Source organism: Enhydra lutris, unplaced genomic scaffold (genome assembly GCF_002288905.1).
Source record: "Enhydra lutris kenyoni isolate GAN:26980312 unplaced genomic scaffold, ASM228890v2 scaffoldscaffold25, whole genome shotgun sequence".
Classification (NCBI taxonomy): domain Eukaryota; kingdom Metazoa; phylum Chordata; class Mammalia; order Carnivora; family Mustelidae; genus Enhydra; species Enhydra lutris.
In genome coordinates, this window is record NW_019154109.1 from 18,484,360 (window position 1) to 18,512,044 (window position 27,685).

General features: G+C 37.5%; 1 protein-coding gene across 1 annotated transcript in view; it reads right to left on the reverse strand.

Annotated features, from left to right (window-relative positions):
- Positions 1–21,761, reverse strand: part of LOC111151119 (usherin) — a 680,307-nt gene extending 658,546 nt beyond the window's left edge. The window contains exons 1-2 of the mRNA XM_022508904.1: positions 21,280–21,761; positions 17,523–17,688 (exon numbers count right to left, since the gene is read on the reverse strand). Coding sequence (XP_022364612.1) covers positions 17,523–17,688; positions 21,280–21,761 — 648 coding nt within the window. The remainder of the gene's footprint in view (positions 1–17,522; positions 17,689–21,279) is intronic.
- Positions 21,762–27,685: the final 5,924 nt, after the last annotated feature.

Consider the following 27,685-nt stretch of genomic DNA (forward strand, 5'->3'; position numbering starts at 1 on the left):
ATAGAGGAAAGACAAATGACATTTTAAAGGAAGTAAGCAATTAATGTGCCTATGATAAAAGTCTTGGTACAGGTTAACTTAACATGCTTCCACCAGCAGATCATAATTCTTCACATCCAACTACTTACATAGCATTTCTTCAAGGAATAAATTTATGAGCCAGGATATTTCTAATTATAATAAAAACAACTTTTGATCTTGAATCTTGTATGTAAGCAGGAATAAAATCTTAATCTGATATTAAGTTTTTAACCTGTTCTTCTCCACTACACACTCTCCACTAGCTTCTAAAAGAGATTTACATGCTGACAAGATTTATAGCTAATGGAACAGAAACTAAATGCACACCTTAAATAATTAGCCTATTTTCTTCAATACAAATACTAGTCACACCCTAATGTGGAAAATATGATATTTCTAGATGCACTGCAGTCTTGCCTGAAACACAATTTTATTTACCAGAAAGAGTTTTTCTATACATCCTTCCTCTAGAACCATTGGGAATGATTTAGTTTTTATTTTAAAATATAGCCAAGTATTTCTACTAATGCTCAGGTATTGGGTGGACAAAATAATAGTGACTTTCATTTACATCTTGTTTCTCAACTGTCAGTACACTTACTAGCTGTCAGTAACAGAGAAAAATAAAAAATTGTCAGTTTTTAAAAAGAGTAAGAAGAAGAAAGTATACCAGGAAATGTGGAGGAAGTAATTTTGAGAAACATTTTACCTACTTCAGCATGAGTTTTTCTCCTTGTGAAATGTATAACTACATAATTTGAATTGTCTGATGTGTTAAAATCACAGATTCTAGAAAAGATGGAAATGCATGAGTGAAACATGTTTGCTTTGCGATCACTGTTTCCAAGCTAGGTTGAGGCTGATGCAAACACAGCTGCCATTCACCTTGTTAAATAAAGGGATTCCAGAGCTTTGCCATGCTATTTGTATAGAACCGGAGACTTAGGCTCAGATTATTACATCTATGTGTCCCTTAAATTTTCCAATCAGAATCTTAATGAATTTAGTTGAAAAGTGGAGAATGGAATAACACAATGAAGAATGAATTCACACCATAATTATAGATTTTCCCAAACAAAAACCTCCCAAGTCTTAATTATTTTCCCAACATAAACATTCAGAAAAGACAGCAAACTTTTTACTTTATACTATATTGGATTATATGTATTTTATATTTCAGTGGAAATATTATAGATATGTTACTTAAATTATACATGCCTTTTAAAGAGCTAAATATTCCCAACATGGATGCTTCTGTACTAAGCTTTGAAGAGAACTCACAGCCCTAACTAACAGAAAAATAAAGGAATAATGATACGGCAAATAAGTGTGGAGATGTTCATGGTATCCATAATCACACACCAAATTTCCAAGATTTGAAGTTTATTAAAGATGCTAGAATTCTCCCATCATGTGGGAATTTTCTGGCTATCGTGTGGCGATTCCTCATCAAGGAGACCCTTTGCAACTTATCATTACTCATCTGACTTAATGAAATTAAAACTGGATGCATGTGAGTTATTTTTATTAAAATAATGAAATGGAATCATTACAGCGTTCTGTCCAGAGATAACAAGTGGGCGGACAAGAACATCAGCTGTGAATATATTTAAATATAGATTTACACATGCAGTATTAGGGAAGGTAAAAACAGGATATGAAATAAACATTAGGCATCAACTCTAAGCTCACTGTCAAGAGTACGCCCAGGCTTCTAACCACAGAGTTCAGCTGAAGGTAACTATCTGTCAAATGTAATCTGTTCAAGTGAATATGCTTAAGCTGGTGCTATGAATCAACCAAAATTGCTTTGGTCTTATTGACATTCAATTGCAAGAAGTTGCAGCTCATCCAGTCCAATAGACAGTCTGACAACACCAAGAGTGCTTCCAGTGACAGAAAGCTTTAAATATAGATGCAACTATCATCAAAATACACATGGAACTAAACTTTATGATCCTTCATAACATCTTTTGAAATCGGTCAGTCAGTCATCAACTGGTCACAGATGCCCCCAAGATCTCATCTCATTGCTTGAACAGCTGCCAGTTTGCTCAGTTAACAAACCATTATTAATCTTTAAAAAAAAATAATGAATATAGATTTGATTGACAGGTGAAGTCCTCCTGGGTTAGTACAAGAGTTTCTGTTGCATTGTGCTTAACCCCACCTCTTCACTTCGCAGATCTGCCTTTTATCTCTTCTACCATTTGAGACTTGCCCCCACTACATCTTTATAAATAATAACCAGGCATGCATGAAGAAATCCAGAGGGTCAATTTTAGACAATGCCTTGCAGATCTTTTTTTGACATGTATTGAGTTTGCATAAGCACTGCATTATACCAACAAGAGAACTAAGGTGAGGGAGGTTAACAGGCTTGCGTAGAGTTGTTCCCCCCTGGGCACCGTGACCTCTCAAGCAAATTCTGTGGTACCCATCTGCTTTTGCTCCAGGTCTTCATCCTACACTGAACAAACTTTCTATCTTCTTTTTCTATCTGTGCATATTGTCAACCAAGAAAAATGTGTTGAGCTTCAAACTGCTCGTGACACTCTACTCACCTCTATTAAATATCCTTAATCATTCCATGCCTCAGTTGCCTTATCTGTACCTTCTTCATTGGGTAGTTCATACAATGATACATTAAAACTTTTGACTTAGCAAGAACCAATGGCCATAGATGGGTGGATTGGTACATTTCAATTTTTTAAATGTTATATAATTACTGTTCTGTTCCTCAAAGAGCTTATAGTCTAAGAGAAAATGCACTGTTAAGGACAAGTCTTTGTAAGATATAAGGACAAGTTTATAACTTTCAACATTATATGTGTGTTTATGTGTGTTTGTGTGTGTGTGTGTAATCTGTATAATCTATCTATCCATATAAATCTATCCAGAATGCAACAGCTTCCTGAACTCTCATGCTAACTCTTTTCTCTAGCAACCTGCTTCTTCTGTTGGGGAATCTCTACAACTTCCCTCAAGACCTGCCTTGAACTATGAAGCTACATGAAAATAAGTTGTGATACAATGTTCACTTAAAAGAAAAAAAGGAAAAAAAGGTTAGAGAAAATTAGTATTATAGCAAAATTATTGGAGGGCGTTGGTTGGGTCTTTTTTCTTACTTATTTTCTAAGTATTCTAAAAATGTGAGTTGTGTAACTTTTATGATTTTCCAAATCTCATTTTATTCAAAAATGATCTTCTGAAAATGTCAACCCCACCTCACAATGATTTGTTTCTATTCTCCTTCTTGAGGATAGAGGGCATGAAATCACTGTCTTCAGTAACCTCAGGACCTCTTAAAAAGTATTGTGTACATAGTAGACATTTAGGTTCTTTTATACTCATGAAGGTAAAATGCTTTAAGCAAGAGGATTTGACTGTTTACCAGTCAAATGGCCATAGAGGTTCTTTGCAATCTATTACATATAGTAACAGAAGACATATTTGCCAATCCTGACTTCAACACATGGATCTTCCATAAAATATCCTGTGGACTTGCTCTAAGTAAGACTATTGTGTCACCAAAGAATATTGTGTCACAAAAAACTCTCCTGCATCTGGTAAAAAACAAACTTCCTTGACAACCTTATTTTCATAATTTAAAAAAAAAATCTTCCAGAAAATATTTACTTGAAAGTTTAATCAATTTATAAAAATACTAAAATGAATATATAAAACAAAGGTAAGAATTTAATAAGAATTCAGTAAGGTTCATAAGCCAAACAACCTTCATTCTATGGGCTGACAGAACACACTAAATAGGATTTAACATCTAAAAGTTTATTTTTTCTAGGTGTTTTAAAACACTGGTTATTTCCCACATGGCTTTTTGTTTATTTTTGGTCAAAAAACTTATCAACTTTGATGTTTTTATTTTCTTACATGGAACATGGCAGTCAGACATGTTATTAATAATGTTTATAAAACATTGAAAATTAAAAAGGCATAATGCAGGTCTTCTGGTTCTGACAAAGATGGAATAAGCCAACTTCAGCCTATCTTTCCCTGCCAATGATAGCTACAAACTCTAAATAAAATTAAAAAAAAAAAAAAAAAACTACCTGAGTGTTCTGGAAAAATGAACCAAAGCAAACAGATTGTTCAAGGAAGTCAAAACCTGGATAATTAAAAACTTCTGATCTGTAAAGATCTTGTGGAAAGAATGAGAAGACAAGCTACAGACTGGAGGAATATTTGCAAAACAAATAACTAAAAAAGGGTTTGTATGCAGAATACATAAAAGGCCACCAAAGCCAGGATTTTTAAATGGAAAGATTTGAACAAATACTTCACCATAGAGATACATGGAAGACAAATACATGCAGGAGAACTTCAGTGTTATCGATAATCAGGAAAATGCAAATCAAAACAACAGTAAGATAACAATAAGTATCTATCAGAAAAATGGCTAAGATAAATGGATGGATAGATAAGATAAAGAAGGGAAAGGAAAAGAGAGAGAGGTCTTGCAGATCATGAATGAAAATCTGAAACAAACTGGAATTCTTACCAATTCCTTCTTTCCTTCTATCCATCCATCCATCTTTCCTTCCTTCCTTCCTTCCTTCCTTCCTCATATCAAGTAAGTGCTGGCTAGGCTGCAAAGCAACTGTAATCTTACATTTTGCTGGTGGGAAAGCAAAATGATACAAAAATTTGGGAGAAAAGTTTGGCAATTTCTGATAAATCTAAACATTCACACACTACACAAGCCAGTGATTTTGCTCCTAGATAGTTATTCAGAAAACAAATCAGCGGTTGACAGTACAGGGGAGTGGGAGAGGGTCAGTGACTGTAAAAGAATAACACAAAGGAACATTTAGAGGTTGCAGAACTCTGTTATCCACTGACTGCATGTATCTAGCATGGAGACGTCAGGAATGCTGCTAAACATCCTACAATGCCCAGAAACCCCCTACAAAAGAGAACTGTCCAAAATGTCAGTAGTGCTGATTGAGAAATCCTTCCCCAAAGCAACTAACCTCTTCAAGAATGTGACATATAGGGGCGCCTGGTTGGCTCAGTCCGTTAAGCATCTACCTTTGGCTCAGGTCATGATTCCTGGACCGAGACCTGTGTTGGGAGGGAGACTGCTTCTTCCTCTCCCTCTGCCTGCTGCTCCCCCTGCATGTGCTCTCTCTAGTAAATAAAATCTTCAAAAAAAAAAAAAAATGAAAGTAACATATACTAGTAAAAATGTGAATACAAACAAAATCCAAACTTGGGGTAATTTCTAGGTAATTTTCACTTACTCAGTTTTCAACCCCTTCAGAGCTATATACATATATGCTAGTGGATACTTCAGTATCAAGCGGCAGTAACTTTATTTTCACTGGCACTTGTTACACAAACACGTAAGATTGAATCAGTTTAAGAAATGTATCAAAAGTGTGTAATGCAAAGACATGTGATGTGACTCAGGGAAACAGAAAGCCATACAGAACTGAGAGTGCAGGCAAACGTTGAATCAAAACCTTCCTGCATAGGGACACAGTTCTGGCTTTTAGTATTAGGCTCAACAAGCAAACCTAATTCTTTTTGTTTATGGTAAATCCAAAATTCCACATGAATTTTCTATGATTCGATGTGAAATAATCCCCAAAATGTGTATTTCATTGTATACATTTTCCATGGAAGCATCCATGGAATGTACATTCATAAAATAAGTCACCTATCATTAATGCTCATTTAGGCAAGTGTCAGTGATTTAGGACAGTATATCTAATAGGCTGCAACAAAAATTAACAACAGCTCATAATTATAGATGCTAATTTGGATAAGCTCTCACTAATTAATAGAAGAGTTTATCCTTGGTATTTATTTTAACCATGATCAAGCATTGCTTATTATTTTAATCACTACATGAACCAGTTACACATGGTACAAATGAACATCAAACTACTTATAATAACACAAGAAACTCCTGGTCATGAGATCTGCAAATAATGATAATCATTTTGCATCCTAATGACTACTTTCCCCTATTCACAAATCAAATAGACACCAAGGTGATGGCAATTATAACACAGAAAGAGAAGTCTTGAGGGCTTGTAAGCAGCTTTTCCACATCTAAAGTTGATTCAAAAAGACATACCTGGGCCAAAATTAATTGAAATAAAGTAGAAAAGAAGTACAAATTGTGTTACTTCCTCCTAGCTCCATCTCCTGTTTCCTGTGAAACATTAGCAATTTCTCTTCCCCCTGAAATATTCAGTCAGGTAAATTAGCTGAAATGTTGATGTGTTGAAGCCAAGTTAAATGTTACCCTTGCATCAAGCGTGTATTTCTATTTTTTTTTTAATTTATTTGACAGAGAGAGAGAGATCACAAGTAGGCAGAGAGGCAGGCAGAGAGAGAGGAGGAAGCAGGCTCCCTGCTGAGCAGAGAGCCTGATGTGGCGCTCGATCCCAGGACTCTGGGATCATGACCTGAGCTGAAGGCAGAGGCTTTAACCCACTGAGCCACCCAGGTGCCCCACAAGCGTATATTTCTAATTGAGAATTAATCTTCTACTTGCCCACATGAAAGGGATGGCTCTCTGCCAGCAGCTGGAGTCACAGTAATCGCAGCCAATAAAGGACACACCTTGTTGGCCTAAGGGGTTATTTTACATATATCCAGTCCGATATTTGGTTCCGAAGCAATCTCAACTCTATCTTTTAACTGCAGTTTTGACCAAAATAGTTGCCGAAAAATTTTACAAGAATCTGCGACATTCATGTACAGGTTTCTCATCAGCACTTAAAAACTAGCCAGCACATCTGAACACTGCTGCAATTTATGTCAGATTTTTGCTTGTAAACACAACCATGTCTAGCTTTGTCAGAACTGACTCTGCAATATCTGGCCAGCATATCTTCTCCCTCTTTTTCTTTCCTGTATCCAATTCATTTTACAAAAATGTCTTCCTTACTTCTCATCATTTTAGCCAGTGTGTTTTAAATATAATGAAGTTTATAACCACAGGCTTTAAAAAATGGTGGGGAAGGTCCTACTGAAAACACTATGACTTCTGATTCTGACAGAGATGGAGTTGCCCTATTCCTCCTAGGAGGAATATTCCTCTCTCTCTAATTAAAAAACCATGGGCATAACACAACAAACGAGTAGAAGACAACTCTTCAAGGTGGGAAGAAGGTGGAAATACCTTAGGGACCTCAGGATTTAACAACATGACAGTAAATCCTCAAGGTTTTCTTATTACTAGCCATATATTTTAGGCAGAACATTCAAGAAGCATCTATCCTAGAACCCTCAACAGGCACCGATAAAACAAGTTCCAAGAAAAGTCTTCTTCTCCAAGATAAAGGGCCAGGAAAATGTTGGAATGAAAAAGTGAGCCCTTTCCGGCAATATCTGCCCTACTGTAGCCAAACACCAAGGAAAAGCCTTTCCTCCCCCTCCCCTCTCTCCCTTCCCTACTCCCTCCCCTCTCCTTCCCTCATGGTTCCCACAGAGCCCATCAGGGGGCTAACCTTTCATCCCACCCTCCCACTCAGCAGAAGTGAGCCGCTCTACTCTGATTCCCCCACACAGTGGGAATCTTCCAGTCCTCTTGGCAAAATTAGGCAATCTTCCAACTCCTGGGCATGGTGGTGCTGACAAACCAAACAAGGAGCTGATCTTTCACTCTCCACTTGGTGGAAGCAGGGACCTCTCCAATTTGAGTGTCAGGGTCATTTTAATGGAACTGAGTAAAGAGCTTGTTTTCTATCCCCTGCTCCATGGGGGGAGGTAGTATTCTGACTCTCCCTCCACAGTAGTATTGTCAGGGTGAGCAGAGCTGATCTGCCATTCCCATCTGGCTAAAGGAGGCTGTACCCCAACTCTTCACTGGCCCCGCAGGATGCTGAGCCTCCCCCGCACCCCCCAATCTGATGGAAACAAGAGACAGGAGGTGGTCCAGGATAGGGCCAATCAGCACTCCACTTCCTCCCACTTTTGTCAGGACCCATCAAGAGCTGGACCTTCATGCTTGCCCAGCATCAATAAGACTGAACAAGGATGTGCCTTGGGGATGTTCAGGACTTTATTTTCCCCAATCGTTGGTGTCAGAGGCGTCCGGTTAAGAGCTGAACCTCTGACCCACTTCACAGAAAAGAGAACAAATGCAGCGTTCTGTATCAGGGCTGGTCTACACTCTGGTCCCCACTCACCTCCATCAAGGAAACAGGAACCGGTGCAGAGCTGAGCCTCTGTCCCCACTGGTATTAATGAGGTTGAAGTATGTGGTATGAGGTAGGGTTATTTAACTTCCTTGTGAATTGGACCCTGTGGGAAGCTCAGCCTCCATTTACACCTGGCATCACTGAACATCCACTCCTCCTTCCTTTGGTGTCAACAGGGACCAGTAGGAAGCTCAGTGTCCACTCCCACCCCACCCCAAAGTGGTGTGAGTCACTGATGTGCTTCCCCCTCCCTGGGGGAAGTGGGGCTCAGTGGGCATTTCAGAATACATCACCACTCAAAAGCCACAGTGTGGTCCCCATAGGAGTCTCACATTCCCTGGGAAGGTATTTTAGGGGAAGCTAAAATTCAACCCCACTCATCAGCAACCACCCAATGTGAGACAATGCTCCATGTTTAGGGTGGTGATGGCAAGGACAAAGGGAAGCAAGTACATCCACCTGGTTATTAGAAAGGAAGCCAACTCCTCTCTCTAAATTCCTTAGTGCAAACACCCCCAAAATGGCTACATGTGACAGATGTGGTCCAATTGGAATAATACAAGGGATTTGCATCCCAGAAAGCAATCGACTTAGTTACCTACTATGTCCAAATCTAAACTTTCTTCGTCAGGCTCTATCGCAGTGAAACCGGCATAGGCTGAGTTTCCTCCCCAAGCCCCTGGGCTCTCCCCCATCCCCAACCTTCCCACTGCAACACAGATGCCTTCTTTCACTTACCCTTATTTTTTTTTTCATTCTTTCTGCCCTTCCCAGATTAAGAAGCATGAACACTAAGCATAAACAAAATGGATCCAACTATTTTTCTACCTCTAGAATATGCAACTCAATTTATCTAGGGATTATTTCACATAATTTTTGGAAAGCAGAATGAGATCACTTTTTCTGATGTAAGCACTTATAATATACAACTATATAATATAATGTGAGTGATTATATAATTTATAAATATCAGTATTTTTTTCACTGCTGTAGTTAATTAGAAGATTAAAAAAACTATTAAAGCCTTTCCATTCTTGGAAAAGTTCTCTTAATTTGTTTTAATTTTAACTATTCTTTTTTTGGCTTACAGATATCTAAACTGGTATCTTGAACATATGCCTTTATAATGTATCCAGAGCAATGCAGCTGCTTGGAACACTTGAATGTTATATCTGAGAGAGAAATACCAAGGGAAACAGTATGGGGAAATAAAACTATTAAAGTCCATGTTTAAATAAAGTCATATTCTCCATTCCATTACCAAGTGATACATACCATAGGCCAAATTCTGCCCTAGGTTATACGCACACAGTTCTTTCTGACTTTAGTGGTAATTGTTCATGTATAACTGAAGGCATCAGTTAGCCCTGTGGGCACAAGAATGCCTGTCCTCAAAAAAAAGAAAAAGAAGAAGAAAAAGAAAAAGCCAAATTATCCATCTTATTATATTTGTCTTTTAGATGAAAGTGATATAATATAAATGACAATTCCATTAAATAATATAGGTTTTAAAAAGCACTACCGTCAAATTTTGACCACTACAAATTTTACAGAATTACCGTAGTGGCATTTTCAAGACTAGAGATTGTTGAATACAAATAAGTAGACACTGGAAAAGACTCTTCTTTTTATAGCACTTTTCAGTTTTAGTAGCATGTGTAATAAATGTGTACTATAATATTTGTATATATTTTCCTTTTGTATTTTATAGTTATTGGCTATATATTTATGGCTATTGGCTGTACTGTCTGAGAATCAACCATTTTCAAGCAACAAAAATTGCTACCTTATTCAAATACCATTTTCTAAGTTTAAACGTTTATTTCCTCATGGCTTGCTTTAGAACTTGATTGGAAGTCTTTCCATAGGAAAGGTCTTACTGAACTTAAATTTTTGCTGTGAAATATTAGATTGATAACATTCAGATTTATACAAGGTAAACATTATAATGTGATATGTGATGATTTCCTGCTTGTATTAGCTAAACTTATTGTGTATGTGTGTGTATATATGCATTGTTTATATACTAATGGCTTATAGCCAGTACCAAATAGATTGGATTAGGAACAGGTGGGGAAAAAATGGGCTGCTTGTCAGGAGGAAAAAAAAACAAACTCCATATCTCTATGTAAACCTCTAAGCTATTGTGTTTTTTTTTTTTTTTCAGCCTTTTGTATTTAAGACATGATGTATTTCTTTCTAAGAAACTCAGACCCCCCACTCTTACTGAAACCTTTTGTTATTTTCACCTCCCAGGCCTTGTTCTCATTTTGATCTAATTTTTCCTCTTCTTGCCCACCTACTTAAATCCTATCTAGCTTCAAGAGTTAATTCACATCTTAACCTTCTTTTTCATATTTCCTGACATACCTGAATAGAAGATGATCATTTCCTGTCTGGAATTCAGATTATCTTACTTTGTTACCCACGTTAACCCATAGAGGAAAGAAGAAGAGATAGTGGTTGGCCTTCACCCAGACCAATGAAGACATAATTGATTGTAGGCATCAGAATATTTTTTCAAGTCTCTATGACGTTAATGATTTCTACAGCTGAGAATTATTGCCCTGAGCCGAATTCTAGTTCATATGTGCTAAGTATCAAAAATTTGATTCTCGGGCACCTGGGTGGCTCAGATGGTTAGGCATCATGATCTCCAGGTCCTAGATCTAGCCCCACATCAGGCTCCTTGCCAGCTCAGCGGGGAGTCTGCTTCTCCCTCTCCCTCTAACTTCCCCTGCTTATGTGCTCTGTCAAATGAATAAATAAAATCTTTTTTAAAAAATCTGATTCTCTTACTAGTGTTTATATTTAAGCAAATGAAACTTATCCATGCACTTGTCCAAGCCAGGAACATGCGATTTATCACAACCCCCTTCCTTTAACCTCCAATTTCTTTCATTGGCAAGTCCTTTGTTTTAAATTCCCAAAGAGCTCTCAAACCTGACCACTTCTCTACATATCTGCTATCATCTCTATAGCTCAAAGTATACTTGTATATCTCACTGGGGAACATGAGCTCAACCTAACAACCCGGTAATCTTGTCCTCATGCAAACCGTTCTCCTTTACTGGAACCAAAGGGGTTTTTATGAAGAGATCATCTGCTTAGGACAAATATTTTTCCCTCCTTCTCCTTCTTTCCCCATTACCTGTACCCTACCTAAAACATTTCAGTAGAGTCCCACTGAAAACATCTTAACATGATCAACAATGTTCTTTAAAATATAGCCTCTTCCAACCCCCCTGGCTTATTACATATGCTGTTCCAGTTTGCTACCCACACTGGTCTTTTAATTCTCCCATGCAACATACTCTCTATTATAAAAGGATGTTTGTGCTACTTACTATGCATGTATAGAATGTCCTTCTCCCCTCTCTTTGCGTAGTTGAATCCTATGCATTCTACTGTACACGTTTTGTTATCTACCAAATTGTGTTGCCCACAATCTTAATCCCCAGCGCTTACAAATAAGACCTGAACTGGAAGTGGGGTTTTCCCAGATGCAATCAGTTAAAATGAAGTCATACTGAATTAGGGTGGGTCCTAATCCAATATAACCATGTCTTTATAGGGCGAGAAGATAGCCATGTGACAGTGGAGGCAGAGGAAACAAGGAAGGCTACTCCTCTACAGTTTTCAGAGGGAGAGAGAGCATGGTCTTGTGGACACTGTGATTTCACATTTCTAGCTTCAAGAACTGTGTAAGAATAAATTTCTGTTGTTTTAAGCTACCCAGTTGGTGACTTTTTTTTAGGGCAGGCCTGGAAAACTAATACACATGTCTAATGTAATTTCTTCAAGTAAGCCTTCCTTGACTTCAGTGATTTGATCAAACTGTCCTTCATATGATCCCACAGCCCATATCACAGTTATAATTTTGCTTTCATTGATGTGCTTCTGTCTTTTTCTCCTAATAGACTGTAAGCTCCATCATAACAGATTATAAAGTGGTTTATCAGACATTATTGTCTTTACACGTCACATTTATAGTGTAAACCAAATAGGCTGGGTTTATCTTTGTTTCATATTTGTCATTGGTATCCAACATTTCAAGGAATTACATGATTTTCCTGAAGGTTGCACAATTTAAGTAAAATGTCAAAATTTAAAGCCACACCTTCCTACCAAATATTGGAAGTCACGTGCAAAAATGCACAGAGAATAATTTTTACTTGGGTGGTTTTACCTCTCTCCATCATCAAGTGGGAAGAATCCTCCTCTTGTTTCTACTGTATCATAACATGGCTTGGTTCTATACGTCATGGATCCAGTGATCAGGACGGGGTAAATGGGATATTCTTTCTTTAACCCACTGTAGTTGTTCCGTTCCTGACTGCCATGAACCAGAGATATACTGAGCAGAACTTCATATAAAATTCGACGCTGTTGTGCATTTAAACCATTTGTCTCAATGAGGAGATAATTGTAAAATACACTGATTTTAATTATTTGTACAAATCATGGCAATATGGGAAGCATTACAAATACTTACATTAAAAAATTTACAAACAGAAAAATAATTTATATTTACTTTATAGCTATGTCTTCAGTTCTTGTTTTTTGGGGTAAGTGGATTCAAATAACTTTATTCCTCAGATCATCATAGTGACCTAGGTCCATGGCAATTTATTATTATTATTATTATTATTATTATTATTATTTGCTAAAGGTCAGAAAAACTGGAGACTATCAATCTAGGCTGTAAATCTGACCTAACCTACCTAAGGCTCATTTTCCTCATCTGTGAAATGGAGATAAGCCAATGACACAGAACTATTATAAGCATTTGAAATTTAAACATATACCGTGTTTAATACAGTCTGCATAATCAGAGCTCAGTAATGGCAGCTACTATTATCAGCATTTTTAACTAATTCTGAAATATAATTTGATAAATTCTATTGATATTTAATTAGTTTTTGATGACTAAACCTAGTCAACTAATTCAGGAGACATTCAGCGGCTGGAGACAAACAGAAGGCTTTGCACAAATAGCAATGTTTGACCCTCGCACCCACACATATCAATAGTTACAGTTTAAAGCAATGGGAAGTATTAAATAATATGGATTGGGATTCTCCTGGAGTGAGGGCTGAGGTGGCGTCCCCGTGAAAATCCCAGCATGCAGAGCTTTTTGGATGGAAGGAGGAAGCTTCCATCAGCTTGCATGGACATGGAACATCTATGTTCCTTCAATCAACAGAGATACTTTTATAAAGTACACACACAGGCACATACCCCAGAGATTAATTGAGAGACTTGGTTTATCTATTCCAGCAAGTGTTGGCTAAATTGCATTTTCTTTTGCTCCAGAACTATCAATAGTTTCCCTTTTTCAGATTGAATACATAAATCAAAAGAACATTTTTCATGAACAAACTGTGATTATAAAACCCCTATTCTTCATCTATTGATTCCTAAAACTTGATTTACCATGCATTCTTTCCTTCACTGTATTAGATTAGAACTGCTCTTTTTTACCTCACCGTGGCTAGAACCGTCTTTGGCTCTTGAACTGTCAGTGTATCTGGGAGCCTTTGAAAGATCATAGAAAAAGCATGCAAGCCCACTGCTGAACCATGTCTTGCTTGCATGGTTGTACTATTTCATCAGTTGCAAATTATAAATTGTTTTACCATACTTTAGCATAATTACTACAAGGGTTACTATACTAATGATTCTTACCTGCTCTTTGTCCTATAAAATATGTGCAACTCCTTAAGGGAAACCAGTTGTTCCATAAGAAAGTCTGAGCTTTGACTTGTAAATGACTGCCAGCTAAATGTGAAAAAGCTTCCCTGTCATTCTACCTCCTAACCCATAACAAACTGCTAAAGTAAAACTCTTTTATGTATTTCAAACTTTTTTTAAGAAAAAAAAAAATCAAAAGAGATCTCTTACAACAACCAAAAACCACGTGCTGATTTGATATGAAAACCAAGCTTTAAAAAAATCTGCTAATGGTATCAGTGTTCCCCATTTGATAATAAAAAGTCTGAATTGATTTTTTCCAGTTTTAGTATAAAAAATATGACATAACGAATTTCAGCTTGGTGTAATTTGAAATAGCCAATATATTAAACCCCAAAGTGAAATTTAAATTGGCAATCGTGTCAGATTCAAGTCCCTGAATGAATATTAATTTAAAAACTAAACATTTTCCAACAGGTTGAAGCTTCAAAATGCTACTTCTTGAATAAAAGCTGTTAGATCCATTACTATAACATCAGGCATCTTTTGTTTAAGAAACTAGACCTTCAGTGTTCCGTATGTCTGACTCTTCTTGGCATCTTTTTTGCTCAGGGATTTAATTATTTAAAACTCATTTCTTTTTTTGGAATTTGGGAAATGAAAATTCTGATTTTACTGATGGAAAGCTGGTATGGAGTGAACTGTCTGAGGTAAGGGTAAGGTCAGATCTGTTAATTAATTTTATGTTACTGGCCCTTTGTAAGTTAAATTCTGGTTTCTGAGCCAATTTTATGAGTAAAGGTGTATGTTTTATTTTTACACATATATGCATACACACACACACATGCACACTCCGTATAAATTCATTCATTTGTGGTCATGTTAGAAGATGAGTAAAAATATGCATACACATTAGTTAGGTTTGCAATTTGAAATGAGACTAAACCAGATTATCAGTTATGTGTTCTATCCCATGCCCAGCATGATGGAAGTCTTTAATCCCCAAATCAAACAGAATTTGGATGTATGATATAATAATGCAACAGTAAGTTGCCTTTAATATAAAAATATATTCTTTGCAGTTATACTGTGAAAGAATTACAAGTTGCACTTGTCCCCATTGTGGCTATAAAAATCTGCCAAAAAAATATTTCTCTATGAACACCAGACAGCATGGGGAAGCAGGAAAATGCACAAACCTAATGGTCAGCTCACAGAGCTGGCTCCATCACTCACATCTAGACAACCCTACAAAACTCAAGTGATTTCTAAACTTCAACTGTGCCTCCCCCCCACACTCCACTTACTTTTTTATGTGAATTCAGAAGGAATTCAAGGAGGCCTCCTTTTGTCACCTAGTCCAAACCTCTTTTTACATAAGGAAGGAAGGAAGGAAGGAAGGAAACTAAGTCAAATGGTTAAGACTACAGAGAAGAATTACCTGAATAAATTATCCCTACATCTGATCTCTTGTCCTCCCCACTACTTTATAGCAACCTTTAAAGACAGAGCACATTCCTTTTAAAACATCTATAAAATGAATTATTATAAATTTCATAGTATCTTCAATGTGTTCAGACTGGTGTCCAATTTAAAGGAACCCTAACCAGATCTCCAATTGAGAATAAATAATCACTAATTTTCCTTTGAATGAATCCAGATTCTCATAACGCTGGGTTGTCCCCAAATGCACCAAGAAATGCCAGGCGAACAAATGACTGATCTGTATGGTAGTCCTAAAGTTTTAGGACTGTTCTGTCATTTTAACTTACAATGTAGAATGGGGGAAAACTTAGGTAAAAATAAATTTTAAAAAGTAGTACACAGATTGGAAAGGACAAGTTTTCTCTTGATAGTCCAAGAGATATGAAATAAAGCAGCCTCATTAAATCATAAGTACTTTAACCTTTTCTTGAAAGAAGGGAAAGATTTAAAGATTTATAAAGAAATTTTTGCCTAAACTAGGAAATGACTCATATTTGACATGTATTGAAATGATAATGCTGATTTCAATAGGCACTCTAAGAGCATTTTACTCCCAGGAGAGTAATTCAGTCATGGTTACCTTTTCACATTTGGATTTTAAACTTTCTTTTGTAAAGCTTTTCATGTACTACTGCCCGCCAAAACATGGCACAGTTTCACAGATAAGGTAAAATAAAGAGAAGTAAAAAACATTTTTTATCATTGTTGATGCAAAAATATGCAACAAACATTATCTATATGATATCTTCTGCTGATTCCCTTTCCTCAACAGTTTCTATATCCATATTTCTTAACATTATAACCTAATTGGGCCGCACTTGTCAGCGGGTGGGATGGACAATGTCAAGATACAGAACATATGAGTCCCCTATCTACAACTACTGGGAAATAAGAGGTAAGCTCAACCCGACTGAATCCATCGTGTGCTAAACATGGCCTTAACACCAGGCATGACTTAACCTCCTTTCAAAACTAGTGCTATGGAAATCCCACTTACTGTCAACTGCATTTGATAAACTCAAATCCTAAGTAAAAGCTGAGTAGATAAGGCAAAACACACTGATCAGATATTCTTCTGTCAATAACTCCCTATAGAAATCAATCATTGTTACCTCTCCGCATTCATATTTCAAATTTTCTCCCTAAGGCTTTTAATGTACTACTATGCCAAGACATGGTGGAATTTCAGTTACAATCAGGCAAAACAAGGATATGTACGAAGTGTATTGAAATCCTCAAGAATGATATCTGTGCTAAAATAAACTTTAAAACCTAGATAACAATTCTCAGGGCCCTTGAAGGAAGTCTACTTCCAACCTGCTTCAGGTGGCAAGAAAATGTGAGGCATCAAAGATTATTGCCATAATAAGAATGAGGGCACAACTGTCCTTTAGTGTGAATGGGGTTTGCATGAACCACTCTTCAGCCACCCCTGTGAGCTTATGGGTTGGGGACTGCCGTACACCGGACCTCTGGTGTGAAACCCTCATGTGGGGACTTTTGGCTGCATTGGACCATTCTAGGACCCTGAAAAGAAGAAAGGATAAACTCAATCTCCATTCCCAGGAACTGTAAAATACCAGATTCTCACAGTTATCTCAGCCTTCAACAGCTTCTAAGGCTAAAACAAACTGTGGCTGACAACTAAAGTAACCATATAACACTTTTTGAGCATCTGAAGTGTAAAGTTCATTAGTTCTAAGGTCAGCATTTTAATGCAACAGCCAAATTTTATTCACATCATCAGTCGCAATCTGCAAGAGACAACTGTAAAAACCAGGCGGGGGCTTTAATGCTGCCATAACTAGTAAAATCAGTACCAGTCCCTGAAAAAGCCCGCCACATTTTTTAACATAGTATACTAACCAAATTAAACAAAAATTTCCTAAGGATCTTATTATCCCAAAGAGCATTGTCCCGAGTTCTGGTGGGAGTTTTCACAGCAATGTTGAGGGGGGAATGCTGGAATATCAAGAGCTACATCACCAGGTCATTTAAATGTTATTTCTCTTTAGTTGTCATTTACACATAAATGAAATCAAAAAGAACAGCTCCAGACCTTGTGGGAAGATGCCATTTAAAGGAAAGAAAGGAAGACAGATCCTTGTGTTTAACCAAATGTTAAATATTTTTTATTTTACTCACCTGCACACTAAGATGAATCCATTTCTTCACAAGAATTCTCCCCGGTGTCATTACTTTTATTGGAGGCTGCAAACCATTTACTGTGCGATAATAAAACATGGTCTCTTTCTCGGATATTGTAAGTTTGAACACAATCTGCCCATCCGCTGTCTTTTCTATAATACACCTTAAGAAGCAACCAAGAGAGAGAAAAGATCAGCATCCAACCAAAAGACATGCTAAGGCATTGTGCAGTTACAGTGGTGTGAAAATCACCCCAAACTCCCCTCAAAGGGGCACTCAGTGAATGAGTGTCTGAATGACATTATATTCAGAGCAAGTTATACTCTTATAGTCCAATTAAGAAGCCCTTTTATTTAAAAAAAAAAAAATAGGAATTCTTATTTACAATATACTCCCGCCATGGGAACCTCAACACCTTTTATGAGATTCATGATGAAAACGAAAGTGCTTGAATCATCGGGCAAAACCAACATTTAGCCTGTTGGTTCATTAGTCTTCTGCTATTTCCTTTATAGGAAGAGGTACAAGACACGACGTCCTGCTTGGGGATTGAGTCATCCGTGCAAAAAAAAAATTTTTTTAATGTAAAGAGAATTTAGTGTCCATAGAAGACTCGAAAGTGCTAGCCCTGAAGTCAGAATTGCTCTATTGAACTCCCATGATGAAATGGAGAATGGACAACTGCACGCAGACTCTACTTACTTCCTCATCAACTGGCCAGAAGCCAAAGCCAGTGTCTCTAAGAGCTCTCCATGGCCACACAGCCCAAATGAGGCACTGACAGGACATTAATGATCTTGGATGAAAGGTCATACAATCTTCTAAAGACAACAGTGAAATAATATTTTGATAAAACAGAAGAACGTTCAGAAATTTTCTAGGTCTTACATCAGGCCAATTACCCAGTTATTTTTTTAAAAATCAATTCTCTCCTCATCATAGTGGCATACTTTTCCCATCCCTGTAAATAGACAAATGGTGTTTTTATAAATGTTTATTTTCTGTTAATTTATGTTTCATATAAATTATCTTATGTTGAGTGTATGATTGCATGTTTCGGGCCACTCTGTACCCCCTGAGCAAAAACAGCTATGAAGCGAAGCCTCACTCCTCTCTCTCACATTTCAATCTAGAGAGTCAACTTCTTAGCAGAAGAGAGAACATGTTGAATGCTTGCTAGTAGCCTCCTGAGTGGATTACTCCCAAAGATCTGCTAAAGACAAGTATCACTGACATTAGCTATTAACATCTCCCCAAATAACTAGCTCTTAAAGATACCCATCAACCTGCATGTCACAGACAAGAACTCAGCAGGGACGAGAACTTCACAAGGTCATGGAGGGGTCTGGGTCCTTTTCTTCACCAGCTGCCTGCTACTCAGTTCAGGCACATCCAGGGCCATGTCTGACCCTGGAACCCTTTTCTCTGGTTCAGGGTAGCTTAAGCGGCCTTCTTTGGTGTTCAGTTAACACACTGTGCTGCCTTAGTCATGGTACCAATCGATCTGTCTTTCCCCATTAGCTCATGAGTTTTCTGAGCACAGCAGAACCAGGTATACAGCAGACCCAAAAACCAAGGATTCGAAGACCAAATCGAGAAGAGGAAGCATCAAAGAAACAAAGGTAAGATAGGGCCAACTAAGAACTATTGCTAAAGAAGTTTTAAAACGTTCCTTAAAGGTCACATTTTCCACAATTTATTCCTTCTCACTTGCATGTATTCTTTCCTGGAGTTGAGAGGTGAAAATAAGATTAGAGACCACTTAATAGTTACTATTTCACTGTTTTCCTATATTTTGTATATTTTTTGGTGATAAAGTTATGAGAACAAGGATATTTTTAACACAGGCAAACAGGTTCAACTTTATAGAAATTCTACTGTGATTTTTTTTTTCTTTTAACCCTCTGGTGGGTTGATATTTCTAAATCCCTGGGATGAAATTGCTGTCTCTTGACCCTCTGCCTCCAGGTGTCCAGGTCTCAAACAACCTAAGAAGAGTTTGCCTCTACTCATTTTTCTTGAGTTTTAAATCAACAAGTTAAAATTTGACCATTACTCAAGAATGTATTTGCCAAATGCAGGCTTATTTTCCCAAGCTTACTGAAAATGCATTTCTTAATATGTTATTGATTATCTTCCTTGCTATTTTGTTTGCTTGTAAACATACTAGCTTTGGTAGATAATGAATGTGAGAGGAAGGCAGGTAGCAAAATATTTAGGAACTGGATTTATTCTGCTCCTGGATAAACAATAATTGGATAATCCATGCTTTGTTTGTTTTACTTATCTAGTGCAAACACCCCGAAATTCCCCCAATTCCCATAGTTATTTTAGTTTTGAGAATGGAAACGACCTTGATGCATGGAACTCTCTAGACCGTAAACCATGTGCCACTGTCTCTATCAATACCCCTGTCTTGTTTATACAAAATGAAACCAACAGAAGAAGAATTTGGTAGAGATTCATCCCATGGGAAAAAAACTTGGGGAAAAAATAATTTTCCCTAGCCATATTTGTCAACAGACAATTTTTAAGTCTCTTTGGACCCTTTACATAAACTGAGTGGGTTGGATTTACTGACATTTCAAACAGTAAAAGAACAAAACAAATAAACAAAAAACCTAAGGTTTGCTTTTACAGGAGATACAGAAATAGAGATAATGGTTTGTGATCATTTTAACTCCAAATGAAAAAAAAATGTCAACTTTCACTTGGCAAATTAAAACTAAACAAGAAAGACATTTAAGTCATATTTGCTTATGAGATCATAAGACTTTTCTGGTTTGTTTCACAAGTTTTTAGATATTTGGCCAACACTCTCAAACAAAGAAACTGTCAGAAGGGGAAGAGCCAAAAACCCTACAGGAAGACAAAAGATAAGCAAAAAAAGGGTCTCAAAATTTCCTTACTTATTCAAATCTCCAGATTGGCTCTAAACAGTTAGGGAAAACACATGAGAGGTCAGTTTTAGAGGCTATTACAGAATGAAACACAGGTGATTATACAGACTAACAAAAAATAATATGAAGGAAGCCCCCAGTCCACACTCACCAGAAGCATTTCTACTATGATCGATGGCATAAAAGCTTTTGGGACTCTCTTATGCTTACCTATATATATATATATATCCTATCAGAAAACACCACAAGGTAAAGGGTCAAAAGCTGTTATGTTCTCAGAGTTATAGGATTAGTCATGTATTCAACTCATATGATTGGGTTATCTTCCATGAGTCAAACAAACATCTCTTCCTGGGAAAATCAGGATGAATAAAACACAGTCCTAAGCCCTCGGAGAGCTCTCTGCCTGATGAAAATTTTACACTCTGGCAGGAGTGGGTTGCTTATAAAAACCTAGATCAGAACTTAGAAAACAGCAGTCATTTGTACCACTAGCCCCTACACGTTAAAACTCACACTAAGCCTGGCTGAGCCTTTGAAGGCCAAGACCAAAGTATTGGTGTGGCTGGGAGATAAATGAGACGGGGAAACAGATCTGCCTGCAATGAAACTGTCTTAACATATTCTTTTTTGAGGGCTCACTTCACCCATGAAAAAGAGGAACAAAATCTAAATTTAGGGGGGAAAGTCTGGAAAGGAAACCTGAAGAGGAAGACTAGCAAAGGAGTTGACCTTCAATCGCACAAATTCCAGGGTTAGCCTTCATTTCTAGTTTAGAATCCATGTGACCATCATCATCACTACTACAGATCGTCCAGGACCCTAGGAAAACTTACACTCACTCTACTACTTACATTACACCCTCTTGCTCAGGTTTCAGCCACACGGCTAAAGTAAATGACGCCGCCAGCCTCAGAGAAGGAGGAGAAGAAAAGCAATTCTTGTGACTTCCAAAAATAAAACTTGTGGAATTGCTCTGGCAGTTGGGACACAGATCACGCTCGTCTGCTGTGATGCAGCTCCTGAGGCCTTTGGAAAAGAGGGCCGTGTAGACGGGAGTTGAAGATCTATAGGGGCAATCCTGAATGCAAAGCCGCTGGGTACAGAACCCGAGAGCCGCAGCAGCAGAGCTGTGACAGAAAGTGCTTCGGTCTGGGAGTCCACACGTCGCTTGGGTTGGCACAAGTGACACGTTCTTGAAAGCTCCCACATTCTCCAGCCTTGGGAAAAGACCCCGCGAGTCAGCCAAGGAGATGGCGGCGAAATACATAAAGATCAAGGTTTCAGTGACATGGGTCAAGAAGCAGAAGCCCAGGGAAAGAGCCCAGCCATTCATGTTCACCAAAAAGCATGCTTCTCCTAGCAAAGCATTCCTAAGTAAAAAACTAAGGCCAATGCCACTCGCCAGCCACACTTTGAAGCAGGGTGCTCTAAGTGATGTTGAGATACTCCATTTTCAGGAAACCGCACACACGTTTTCACACCGAGGTAACACCAGAGACGTTCTGGGCCATGGCGAAGGCATGAGTAGCAGCTGGTGTCTGGGAAGCAAAAACAAAGTGTCAAGGAAAAGCTGCTATGTCGTTAAAATTTAAGTTCATCCCAGGCTTGAGCCCCCGACAGAAAAACATTGTTGAAATTCTCAAAGAAAAAGCACTTGGAAGTACATTGTCTAGAGGAAAAGACTCCTTCCTTTGGTAACTGTCTTCATTTGGGGGAGAAATCAGATACCGGAATAGTCCACAGGACAACCAGTCTTATAAATACAGCTATACACGGATACATATATATTTTTGTGCCCATATTTCACCAGCAGCCATTTCGGATTACCACTCTACCCCAGGGAATTAGCGCTATCTACTTAACAAGGGAAAGAATTGCATAGATTTTCTTTCCACACACACCTTATGTTGTAGCCCACAGCTAACTTACAGCTGTCCGAAATAAAGCTGGCGAAGCACTTTGGGGCCTTCCCCCCCCCCATCCCAGCATGTGCAGCAACTTTAAGCTCACAGTAAAGCTGATTAGAAACCCAACACCATCTGTCTGTCCTATGCCTTAGTATTTAGCAAACGTCTGTGTTCGTGTTTCCTCATATGACTATGTATTTGTGGGTTAAATATGGAGCCCTAATACTGCGTAAGTAATTGTCCTGAGAAATAAGCTGAATTACCATTTCTTTATTGCATTTCAACCAGTCCCCTCAGTGTGACAAATGGCTCTTCACAGGACCGCTGTCCCTCGTTGCCTGGCAACGCTGCGGTAACCCCTGGGTCACTCTCCACAAATAGGCCACAGCGGCAGGAATGCAGCAAGGAAGACCCGGGAGCCCGAAGAGAGCATTCTGCACGGCAAACACTTGGTTACCTGAAACTCAGAGCCTCAGAGCGCAGTCTGCTTGGTGGCCCGCCCGGAACTGAGCTTCCCAAGCTTTCAGCAGGTGCTTCAAGCAGTGGGAGGGACCTGGATGGGGCCAGGCCTGCATAATTTTAAAGTAGCAGTACACCTGATCCTGATCCTATAATCCCCTTCGTGCCCCTCCCCTTGCCGGCTTTCAGGCACCTCCGTCCATGTAATCACGGAATCAAAATGATCTGCCACTATTAGTAACACAAGGAGTCATTTCTAGGCTTCTCTCTTTTCTGGGGAGCAAAATGGAATTCTAAACCTTAATATACTGAAGCGCTAGAAGCTTGGTTCATGGATGTAAGTTTCTTACAGCTGCCTTCTTTGCCCCTGGAGACCCTGTTCTAGATACACATTTCTCTACATCGTGAGGAGCATCTGATGGTATTTCTACATGTTGCATCTGGAAATGGGAGATTTTAATTCAACTACAGAAGCAATAGGACTATTGACTTTTTAGCTGCCTCACTGGATATGAATATGTATATATTTATGAGTGCATGCTTGATATCAATTCTATCTAGGACTCTCTCTTTTCTACTTTCTGGGATATCTCATCCTCGATGAAAAATATCCTGAAGCAACTGATACTTCTATCGCTCCAATCTTATAGATGGAAATTTGTCTGGGAAACAACCAGTCCTTTGTGGTTCTGTTTTCTATAAGTTATCTTATTTAGAGACATGTTTAGAAATGAGAGAAATGTTTTATGGTGTTTTTTTATTAGTAAGGCAGCCAGAGACAAATCCCAAGTGTCATCTCTTTACCTTCCTCTACTTTCTCTTCAATGAGAGATCTGGAAACCAAAACCTTTTATATATCAACCTGATCAGAACTAGCTGCTTCTAGAGGAACCTTTCATCTTTTGTCAAAATATCCTATTTTCTACTTGCTGATTATTACAATTTTGCAAGGGCAAATTTCATTAAAAACAAGACCAGCTAATATGCAGGGCCTTGAGAATTTGGGGGAAATTGAAAATAGATACATAGGAGGCAGTGAATTAGACAAATGCGTTATTCAGACCTGTTACAAAACACTCACGTTTGTCTTTTAAGAAGTTATTCAATCCATGGCTTCCCCTTATGCCTTGTGAATCCAAGGCCTAACTTTTTAAATTGTGTAACTACAGTGTATCTTTTGGGTCACCATTCTGGGGACAAGAATTCTTCTACCACATAACTGCTGCTTTGTAGTAGGAAGTCATGACTCAAAATAGACAATCTAAGATTAGCGATTCTGCTCCACATTCAGAAATTCTGCCTGTAACTTGCGAAGGCAGACAACAGATTGACACATCTCTCAACTTTTGCAGTTCGGTCCTATCAATCCTGAGGACACGTCAGTTAAATGAATTGGACACCAACAGTTCCACCACCCCTAGAACTACCTGAGAAATAAGTAGAGAAAAAGTGTACAGGAGGGAAGTTCAGCTAAACATGTAGCTATAAGCTTTCTTCTTCTTCTTCTTCTTCTTTTTCATCTATTTCTGTGGCTTCACTGGGTAGTTTGGTTTAGGTTGGCTGCAGTCAGATGGTCTGATCTGACCTCACTGTTTCAACTAGCAGTTGTCTTGACAGTCTTGGGAGTCAAATCCCAGGCTCATTCTGATAATAGCAGAAAAACTCCCAGCCATGGAAGATGGGAGGCCACCATGTGCAAGGACACTTCATGCCTCTGCTGACATCACATTTGTTGATGTTCCACTGGCAAGAGCAAGTCACATGACCAAGCCCAGACTCAAGAGTATCAAATAAACTCCACACTTCAAAGAAGGAATGGCGAAGTAACACTGCAAAGAGACACACACACGGAATGGAAAGAATTTGTGACCGTTTTGCAACCTACCACAGAGCTGCTAGCAATTTCTTTTTTTAATTGTAAAGACATCATGTCACATTGAATCCTTAGTTCCTTGTTCTGAATAAGTCAAGAAAATGGGGTTTTAATTAGACAATTCTAAGCAAGTTCATGCTCATTCTGGAAAAACTTATTGTAATAAGCTTAGTTTTTCAAGCACTTGAGAGTAAGTTTTAATGGGCAAAATCAAGTTGTATTTCCTATTCCTATGGGTTTTCAGCACCCAGAGAATTGCTATTAAAATTGTTAAACTTCTAGCATAACTGATCAAGGAAAAATAACGGAAGTATTATAATAATGGGTATGAAAATACAGGTATAAACTAGGTATAACCTGATTATAAGTATAAAAAATATTGTAGATAATTTTATGAGAACTGTACTTGAATTCTTAGGCAAATTAGACAAATTTCTAAAAACATTTCCAACCTAAGCTAATTCAAGAAGGCAACTAGAAACAGCCCAAATTAGTTAAACTAATTCTAATTTTTATACTCTTCCAAATGGAATAAAAGAAAATATTTCCCAATTTACTTTATGAGGCTAGTATAACTTTGATACACATATTAAAAAACAGAAGAATACAAAAAAGAAAAATTATAGGTCATTCTAAGGTAAACAAACTCAAAAAAGAATTCTGAATAAAACATAAGCAAATTGAATTCATAAATGTACAAAAAGATTAAAAGATTAAAGCTCCTGGAAAATTTGGGCTCATTTCAGAATTACAAAATTTACTTAACTTAAATGCATATTAATATAATTCACCATACAAATATATTAAAAATTCTTGTGATTTGTTCGGGACCAAAATCCTTAAGAAAAGATTATTAATTTAGAACCAAAAACTACTTATTTAGAATGAAAGCCTTCAACAAACTAAAAACATAACTTGACATAGATTTGGCACTTTTGTAAAATCAGGAGTAGAACGAGGACACACACTGTCACTGCCTCTATTCAATATTTCACTAGCCAGAGCATTGAAATAAGGAAAATAAATACGGAGGTTAGTACTAAAGTGATTATCAAATGTGATCTCTCTCTCTAGATAACACAATCTGAAGACAAGTATTTGACCTAAGATCTGGAGAGAAGATGTACATATGACCCATGCTGTTCCTCAGTTTCTGGGGCTCTCTTTCTTTTTAGGCACATACTACTTGACCCCTTGTCAAGTTAGAGGTGGTCACGTGACATGCTTTAACTAATGAAATATGAGCAGTGACATGTGCCACTACTGGGGCGAAGCTACGAGTACCAGTGTGCAATTTACTATGTTTGCTCTCTCTCTTTCACTCTGTCACGTCCAGATGGTGCTGCTCTGTCGGCCTCTTTCCCTGGCTGGGAAGACATAGATCAGAGTCCCCCCTGCCGACCCTGTTGGACATGTAGCATGTGTGAGAAATAAACTTTTATTGTTTAAAGGAACTTTTTTGAAATTTTGGTCTTCTTTATTACTGCAGAATAATTTAACCCAATCTGATATACAGATCAATGGACAAAAATCAATTGCACTTCTCTATGCCAGTTAAAGAATGAACTAAGCAAACTAGAAAATGTAACTAACCAAACAATGCTGTTTATAAGGTACTTAGGAAGAAATCTAAAAAGTGCATTACTACGATTAAAAGAAAAAAACAGCTAAGCTTTATTGATTAACATTTAAGAGACCCAAAACAAAGGGAGAGATAGATTATGTCCTTGGATTAAATGACTATCATAAGGATTATGTTTTTATATGGTAATCTATTAATCCAATGCAGTTCCTATAAAAATCACGACAGTTATTTACGGAACTTGACAAACTTACTCCAGAGCATAAAAGAAGAACAAAGACCTACCAGTATCCAAGACATTGCTAAAGTAGAACAAGGCAACAAGAATCTGTCTTTGCTAACAGATTTCAAGAGATATATTAAAGTCATATAAATTAGGAGAGTGTAACATTAAAGCAGAGACAGGAAAAAAAAAACAATAGAAACATAAAGAACCACAAGAAAATATTCACATCCCTATAGAGAGTTATATTTATCTCTGCATATCATTACAAAAAAGACTAAGTCAATAAGAATTTCAAGGAAAATTAATTACCCTTACTAGAAAATAAAAGGAAACTGAATCCCAATCTCTCACCAAATATAACAATTACTATATACAAGTAGATTGAAACTTAAGTGAAAGCAGCAAAACTTTAAAATCTTTTGAAATTAAAGAAGACATTTTAATGCCTTTGAGACTGGAATGTATTTCTTAAAAGAGCACAAAACAAAAGATAAATAAATGAGACTACATTAAAACTAAAAATTTCTGCCCAAATGTCCTCATAAAGCAATAACATAAGCCATGTAGGGGACATGTCACATATAACAGAAAGAAAGATTACTATACATAATATTTACACAATTCCTACAAATCAAAAGATAAATACTGAATTTTTTTAAAGATGTGATAGGAACAAGCATTTCACAGAAGAATAAACACAAGGGTCCAATAAGCTTATGGGAAGTGTTCAACCTTATCAGTAATCATAGAAAAGCAAATTAAAGGCCCAATGAGATTTTATTTAGATAGTACAAATTTTAAATCAGGAAAATGCCAGTTTTAATGGACAGTAGGTAGTAACAGGAACCCTAAATATTTCTGGCGGAAGAGTAAATTGACATAAATGCTTCAAAGAGCAATTTGGTATATTTAGAAAATTTAAAGCTACATATATCCTAAGAAACACAAGTTTCCACTTACATATCTGCATTAGAAAACCAGCGGGTATAGTCCACATGCACACAGCAGCTGGTTTCAGTAATGCCAGCAAGTTGGAAAGCACTCAAGGTCTGTGACAAATATCAATAAGTTGTTATCCTATTACAATGAATTCTGCTGCTTATCTCATTCTATACATTTTTTTTCTTATTTATTCTACTTTTCTCCTGGCTTTTGTGGGCTTCTGTGATACAAGATGGCTGTTAAAACAGTTCTCCAATCAATTAGAGCG